Raw genomic sequence first — 8,834 nt, 5'->3', positions numbered from 1 at the left:
AAGTGAGGAGTAATAGCCTTTCCTCATTCCTTTATATAAGAGGAAAAGGAAGTTGAAGGGACGAAAAGCCCATTGAGGACAAAGGCCCATAGGAAAAAGCCCAGAAAAAAGAATATTCCAGAATATTCCTAGGAATTCTAGAGCATTCTAAACAGGGTGTATTAAGCCCAGATCAATAAAAGAGGCCCAATAAGATTTTGAAAAGGCCCAATAAAAGAGGCCCAATAAGATTTGGAAAAGCCCAATAATAGAGGCTCAGTAAAATTTAATAAGGCCCAACAAAAAAGGCCAGGCCCAAATCCAATTAGGATTTGGAAAATACAATATCCTAAATTAAAGCTAAATAAAGAAGGCTAGTGGAAGACCAGGAACCAGGTCGAAATCCAGGTCGTGAATCCTGCCCGAAATCTTTCGAGCAGACACCCGAAAATAACGGGTAAAAAAGACCAGAATCCAGGTCGAATTCCAGGTCGTGAATCCTGCCCGAAATCTTTCGAGCAGACACCCGAAAATAACGGGTAAAAAAGACCAGAATCCAGGTCGAATTCCAGGTCGTGGATCCTAGTCGAAATTTTTCGACCAGGAAGCAAGAAAATTAAAGAATTTTCGAACAGAATTCAGGTCGAAATATCGACTAGAATCCTAGTCGAAATCCTAGTCGATAGGATCATGGCAGGTAGCTGGAATAACGGGACTGAATTGAGGTCGAAACTTCGACCAGGAATGAGGTCGAATAAACCAAGCATCTTTCAAAAAAAAAAAAGGGATTAAAAACTCAGGTCGAAGTTCGACTAGGATCCTGGTCGAAAAAGGGCTGGAAATCTGAAAATTAGGGAAAATCCCAGAAAATTAGGGGAAAATCCAGAAAATTAGGGAAAAATCCCAGAAAATTAGGGGAAAATCCCAGAAAATTAGGAAAAATCCCAGAAAATTAGGGAAAATTCCAGAAAATTAGGGAAAATCCCAGAAAATTAGGGAAAATCCCAGAAAATTAGGGGAAAATCCAGAAAATAAGGAAAAAATCCCGGAAATAAGGGAAAAATTCCTGGAAATTAAGATAATTCCTGAATAAAAGGAAAAATTCATTGTAAATGTGTAGGTCACTCCACACTTTACGGAAAAACGAAACCCTGTAAGGGAACGAATAGACTTAACTTCTGCGAAACCTAATCAATGTTTCCCAAAAGTTGGGGGGCAAATGATAGGGATAAATAAATTATGCTTGTATAATTAAATACTGCATTAATTGTACAAGTTGTGAGCTGCTAGGCCCAATAAAAAGATATATGATACTCAGACCAGAAAGGTTAAGCCTGATGGACCAGATCAGGCCTGATGGAATAAAAAAGGCCCAAAAGCCCTGATTATTAATTAATTTCGTAATTAATTAATAAGGGACAAATCAGATGTTGAAAAGAGTCCCGATAAGGATATAAATCCTTGGAGATTAGCCTCAAGGGGACCTAAAAGGATAAGGAATCAGTTTCCTACTATCTAGGACTCCAAAGTCCATTCTAATTATGAGACTTGCCCACCAAGTCTCCTATACCAAGTCCAATTCAAGGACTCCCAACATCTATATAAGGGGCCTCACCCCACAAATCAGAACTACGTTTTTTGGCTTGATTCTCTAATTCACAGAGATACGTAGGCATCTCGTAAAGGCAGATTGAGTCACGAAACACGAGAGCAGCCATTAAAGGCCTTGAGCTCCCGAATCTTAGTATTAAATACAGCAAGTAATAACCTTAGTTTTTTATCCATAACAGGAACTGTTCCACAGGTACTTTTAAATTTTAATTTTAATTTATACGAGTGCATTTCCTCAAAATTTACATGTGCCCACAAAAAGAAAAATGTTTAGTGTACAAAATTTGGTACAAAATTATATACAAAATGTCATGGGTTAAGTTTTAATTGAAACTAGCTCTATTACATGTGCAAGGCACGGGCTAGCTCTATTTTGACAAAAATTATTGGTGATTTTCCTGTACTCATTTACGATATTTGTGTGTTACTAATACGATACTTTGTGGTTCAAGTTAGAACGATTAATGCGGCGATGAATATACTTGAATTTATAAGTTAATCACCTGACAATAAGCTGACTAAGTAGATCTTTTACAATAATCAGTAATAGTGGGGTGTTGTTTGATTGACCTTCTTACAACGTTTCTCAAAGAACATGACGTTGTCTTAGTGAACGATATACAACAATTGGTATAGCCTAAAACCATTGTGTTAAAGTAGATAATCTATTGTTAATCATCTAATAATGAGTTGAGTAAGTAGATTTATTTCAATAGTCAGTAGTATTGGAGTGTTGTTTGAAGATCAACATTCTTACTATATTTCTCAAAGAACTTAGTGTTGTTTCCGTGGAAGACACACAAAGCTGGTTGTAGTTTGAAAATATTGTAGTAACGGAGATTCCATATTGATAATCACCTAAAAAACACTTGATTAATTAGATAATTTACAATGATCAGTAGTGCTAAACTATTGTTGCATCCAACCTTCTTACAATGCTTTTTAAAGACATTGATGATGTCTTACCGAATCTCAGATAACGATTACGTACCGTTGTTTGATATAGGTCTCAGATAGCATCTCGATACTCAATAGTATTTGAAGGTCTCAGATAACTGGCATAAATCGTTGTTACATCCTATTTTTCTCGTAGTGTTATATTATATCGCTAATGTAGATTTTAGAGTGTAGCATTATAAATGAAAATAGTACTTTACTATTAAGTTAGTGATTTGTTTCTATGGAGGCTATTAAACTACAAAGGTTGAAAATAAAATAGCATGATTAATAAAGTATAGTTCACTAGTCATATATTATTGAAAAAGTATTATTTAATGTGTGAATGTCTATGATTAAATTTGTTAATAAAATTCTATATAAATTAAAAAATGATCATAATCATATTGTTGTGCACGAGTATAAAGTTAGTATATCGAAATTAGTTAATCACTCAAGTCTCTATGATTAATAAATTATTACTTATTATTATTATCAAAAATTATATATTTAATGTATGCATGTCTGATTCTAAATTTGATTTTAACATTCTATGTAAATTAAAAAAATAATTATAATCATATTGGCGTACATGAAGTAAGTATATGGAAATGTGCTAATTATCCAAATCTTGAATCATTTTATTTTTATATAAATATGAAAAAAAAATTGATAATAGAATTTTATGTAAATTACAAAAATAATTATAATTATGTTGTCATTTCAAGAGATTCATTATTTTTTTTATGTTTCCGTCATATTACACTATCAGCAATAGTGACTGATTCCCCCGTGCAATTCATGGACATACTCTACAGACTACAACACATATAATATGATTATGAGTATAAGTGATTCCAGGATTATATATTCATAAATATTATTTAATGTTCACATTTTTGCAAAAATTACCGGTTGATAGAAAAAGATCATTAGCTCTTATTATAAGATTGTGATTAAATTTACATACGTTTTGACATAAAAAATAATCTCCTTCAATTTTTTAATTTCAAATCTATTTTTTATGATCTCCTCTTGTAGATAACTAAAAGAGAACTGAGTTGGTTTTATATCGCTCAACCCATGAATTTTTTACTCCCGTCGGGATAAACATAACTATTTGGTTATAATATAATACATATATAAATTATACGTTAATTTTAATAACCAAAAATTGATCAACTATAAATTTAAATTAAACTTAGTATATCGAAACTGGTTAATTAACCAAGTCTCGAATTATTTAATTTTATATAAGTACTAAAATAAATGATAAATTTAATATAGGTTGAGACACCCAATATAAATAAATAGTCATCTGGTTCAATAGTTAATGTTATTAAAAAGTAAATAAGTGAACCTATAACTAAGTTGGTTGATGTTAGTAATTTAAACGTATATATATTGGGTTGAATTCCCAATGACAACAATAATTTTAAATAATTATCTGAATTCGGGCATAAAATTGTAATTTCGAAATAAAAGTAAATTATCATCTAGCTCAATAATTATTGTTATTAAAAAATAAAAAAAGTGAGAATCTAGATAATGTTGTTAGTAGTAATCCCGTCATAACCCACAGGTATAAAGTTGATATATCAACATGAGTTAATCACCCAAATCTTTAATCATTTGTCTTAAATATAGGCTGAGTACAACAAATTTTTTTACTAAAATATAATAATAATTCCGCTGTAGCCCACGGGTATAAAATTGGTATATCAAAATGAGCTAGTTACCCATATCTCGAATTATTTTGTTTTATATGACTATTATATTTAATATTAAATTATATATAGGTCGAACACAACAAATAATATTAATAATCCCGCTATAACTTAGAGGTATAAAGTTAGTATATCAACAAAAATTAATCATATTAATCCAAAAGTATCGCCTCTTTTAATACTAAATAGATATTAGATTAAATATATGACCAATTACACATGATTATACTAAGTTGTTTACTTTTTGACAATATTATTTTTATATAATTTAAAAATTAACTAGGGCAAAATAGTAATTTCACATGAATAAAATGTTTCCCCGAAACTTGATGTTGAATAGATAGATAATAGATGGATCATCTGCATTCACATCAATAATCCCACTTAAAACATCTCACGTCGATTCAAATGTGATTATTTACAAATTTTTTATACAAAGTTCTGTATACAGTTCTATACACATGCGACTACTCCCACAAAAATGGTATGGAGCCGGAGAAGATGGGGATATTATCTATAAAAAGAGTGGTCAAGTTTGAGTTAGCAGCTGAAACATTAAAGTATAGAGTTAGCAGCTACAACTATGAAGCACCTCATATCACTTGTAGCTACCTTCCTGCTGCTCCTTGAAAGTTAGTATCTTTACTTTTTTTATTCACTAGTATCTTTATATATGTGTGCACGGATACTGTATAAAGATTCATTTTCTTAGAACGGGATACACAGAGTATGTTTGATTCCTAGTTCATAATGGAAATGTCTGTACTGTCAAGTAGCCTAAATCAGCAGCCTTGTTTATTGCCCAGTAGAGTCTCAGCTGCAGTGGGCCATGACTCTAAACACTGGAATTTAATAATAAAACAGCATGCAAGATTAAAGAATGACACTGCTATACTTACTACCTGTGCCCAAATGGAAAGCATTGGCCTTTTGCCAGATCACACCACTTTGCCTCTAGTTCTCAAGGCTTGTTCCCGTCTTGGAGCTCTCGAAAAGGGGAAAATGTTGCATAATTATATTGTGAATACACATTTGATTGATGATGTTCGGGTTGGGACAGCCCTTGTTGATTTTTATTGCAAATGTGGGTTTCTGGAAGATGCTCGTCTTGTTTTTGATGAAATGAATGAAATTGATGTGGTTGCCTGGAATGCGATAATTTCTGGTTGTGTGAGGTGTTGTGAGTATGAGGAGGCAATACTTTTGTGTTCCAAGATGCAAAAAGAAGGTTTGAGATGTAATTCAGTTACTGTTGTAGCATTGCTTCTGGCATGCGGAGAGCTCTTGGATTTGAGGGCTGGAAAGGAGATTCATGGGTATTGTTTGAGGAACAGTTTGTCTGATTTTAATCACCATGCTGCTACTGCTTTAATAGGATTCTATTTGAAATTCGATGTAAAAATTGCAGCTCATGTTTTTGCTTTAATGCCTTCCAAGAATACTGTAAGCTGGAATGCTATGATTACTGCTTATTTCGAAACTGACCACTACTTGGAAGCTATTCAAATCTTTGTGCGAATGCTCATAGCTGGTTATGTGTGCGATAATGTCACACTGTTAATTCTTCTTCAGGCATGTACAGAATATGGATCTCTTGAATTAGGACATCAAATTCATCAACTTACTATAAAACTTGGAATTAGCAAAGATATGTACATAATAAATGCACTGATAAATATGTATGGAGATAATGGAATGTTAAGAACTTCATGTGATCTATTTGAATCTATATCGACAAAAGATGTTGCTTTATGGAACTCCATGATTTCCGCGTATCTTAAAGATGGATCAATTGTGGAAGCACTGGCTTGGTTCACCAAAATGAAACTTGCAGGATTTACAGGTGATGTCCGAACAATTATTATTGGGTTGCGTTTATGTGTGCAGTTGCCTACTGGTTTGAGAGATGGTAGGGGCTTACAAGCTTCTGTCATCAAGAGTGGGATGGAGAGGAACATTCATGTTGGGAATGCATTACTAGGTATGTATGCGGAGTTCAATTGTATTGACGATGCATTGAAGGTTTTTCAGGTATTGATAGATGCAGCAGATGTCGTTTCATGGAACACTTTGATCAATGCATTGGCCAGAAACGGCTTAAAAGGTCAAGCATGGAAGATTTTTGGGAAAATGAAGGAATCAGAGGTCAGCCCTAACGCTCACACTATGATTTCTATTCTTGCTTCCTGCAAAGATGAAATGTCTCTGATCTTGGGAAGGTGTATACATGGTTATGCAATAAAACGCAGTGTTGCAGTAGACCCATTACTGAACACGGCACTCACTGAGATGTACATGAACTGCAATGATGAAGCAACAGCTACAAAATTGTTTGAGAGGTTTCAAGATAAAGATGTAATATCATGGAATTCTATGATTGGTGGTTATGTAAAAACGGATCAACCACAGAAGGCTCTGTTTCTTTTCGACAGTATGATGTCAAAAGTTGATCCGAATTCAGTTACAATCATACATGTTCTTTCATGTTGCACCAAATCAGCCAATCTTCCTCTAGGTCAAATATTATATGCCTACACATTGAGAAGACAATTCTCATTTGGATTTGATTTATCTCTTGCCAATGCACTCATAACTATGTATTCCAGATGTGGTGATATGCATTGTGCTGAAAGAATATTTGATACTTTACCAAGAAAAAATATTGTCTCGTGGAATGCAATGATTGCTGGTTACGGTATGCATGGACGTGGTGTTGATGCTTTGCTTGTCTTCTCAAAAATGTTAGAAGATGGTTGTAAACCAAACAGCATAACATTCATATCGGCTTTGTCTGCTTGTAGTCACTCTGGTTTAGTAGAGAAAGGCTTGCTGCTTTATGACTCCATGGTTCAGGAATTTTATATTACGCCTGAGGTGGTCCACTATGCTTGTGTAGTAGATCTTCTTTGTCGTGGTGGGTCTTTAACTGAAGCTAAGAAATTCATTGATTCAATGCCTATTCCACCAGATGCATCTGTCTGGAGAGCACTGCTCAGTGGTTGTCGAGTGTATTCAGATACAAAACTAGCTAAAACTATCTCTAACAAGCTTTTAGAACTAGAACCAACAAATGCAGGAAATTATGTATTGTTATCTAATATTTATGCTGCAGCAGGTCTTTGGTCAGAGGTCAACAAGTTGAGAACAATGCTTGAAGAAAAAGGTCTAACAAAGCCTCCAGGAAAAAGTTGGATTGCAGTTAAAAGTAAACTTCAGTTTTTTACAGCTGGAGACAAATCACATCCTCAATCTGACAGGATATATTCGAAATTGAATTTCTTGTTGGCTTCGGTGAAGGAAATTGGATATGCTCCTAATCTTCGTTGGGTTCTTCATGATGAAGATGACGAGAAGAAAGTGATGAGGCTTTCAAGCCATAGCGAAAAACTTGCTATAACATTTGGGCTGATCAATATTCGTAATGGCACTCCAATACAAATTAACAAAAATCTAAGGGTTTGTGGTGATTGCCATGAATTTGGCAAACACGTTTCCAAGCTTGTTCAAAGAGATATAGTTCTAAGAGATGGAAGCCGATTCCACCACTTTACCAATGGTGTCTGTTCATGCAAGGATTATTGGTGACATCATGTCATTTGCAGGAAGGACCTTCTTTCGATAATTATGTTGGAACCAAAAAACTTGTCAGGGATCATAAATCATCAACGGCACTCTTAACATTAATACTTTGGATACTGTAGGCAGGCAGCTGATCTGGTTACATTAGATTGTTTGGTCTATAAGTATTACACATACATCAGGAGCAAGTCCATTAACATTGTATGATTTTGGTAGCAAAGAAGATCATTTTGCAATATGAATATTGTACACCTCAATGCTTCATGCTACTAAAATACGATTGAAATTCTCGTGAACGTTGGTCATATATAGTACCAATAAGCAGTTCAGGGGGCTGGTGATCCCTGGACTCTGTTACAGTTAATTAGGTCCCAGTCCGCGATTCAGACAAGGGGAGATGACATTTTGTAATGGTCAACATGGCTGGTCTACTATTTTCCCATCCCTCTTAACATGGCCATTTAATGCAATAAAAACAATACCTGGAAGTATAAATCCTGTCCAGATCAGTGAGGTATACAAGTGACTCTTTACGAGGATAACTTTAATTTGGAAAAATATGGTTAATGAAATCAAGTTGACGCCACAAATTCATGTAAAACCATCTAATGTTATTTGGAATAACTCATTGGTTGTCATTACCATACGTGAATATTTTGTGATTGACATTGCTAGCTTTAGGTACACAGATGCTATAGTTTTGATAATTTTGTTATGAATCTATGTGAGTTACTATTATATAAACCAGATCAGTTTGAATTGAACTTATGTCACAAACGTAGGGACACAATTGACAATGATGGAGGGTATGTTTTGTGTTTATCGGAGGATAAGAGTGCCAGGAATCCATCTTTTAAATATGTGATGTTTGTTTTGCAATAATGGGTTTAAAGAAGGTGAAGTAAGTTTGTTATATATGAGTACATTGAAATATAATACAGAGGGGGGTAAGTGTGTTTCTTGGATTTTAATCCTCTTTCGAAAGTGTTTGGCTTAGGTTGA

General features: G+C 34.0%; 1 protein-coding gene across 1 annotated transcript; it reads left to right on the top strand.

Moving 5' to 3' along the window:
* The first annotated feature begins 4,698 nt into the window (after positions 1-4,698).
* LOC141676947 (putative pentatricopeptide repeat-containing protein At3g13770, mitochondrial) lies at positions 4,699-8,186 on the top strand. The gene has a single exon (XM_074482659.1). The coding sequence runs from the start codon at positions 5,004-5,006 to the stop codon at positions 7,836-7,838; it is 2,835 nt and encodes a 944-aa protein (XP_074338760.1). The 5' UTR covers positions 4,699-5,003; the 3' UTR covers positions 7,839-8,186.
* Positions 8,187-8,834: the final 648 nt, after the last annotated feature.

This window comes from Apium graveolens, chromosome 8, assembly GCF_009905375.1.
Source record: "Apium graveolens cultivar Ventura chromosome 8, ASM990537v1, whole genome shotgun sequence".
In the NCBI taxonomy this organism is placed as follows: domain Eukaryota; kingdom Viridiplantae; phylum Streptophyta; class Magnoliopsida; order Apiales; family Apiaceae; genus Apium; species Apium graveolens.
This window is presented reverse-complemented; position numbering and strand designations above follow the sequence as displayed.

Excerpts from the sequence above, each read along its gene's own strand:
- LOC141676947 (XM_074482659.1), top strand. The coding sequence starts at position 5,004 with ATGGAAATGTCTGTACTGTCAAGTAGCCTAAATCAGCAGCCTTGTTTA.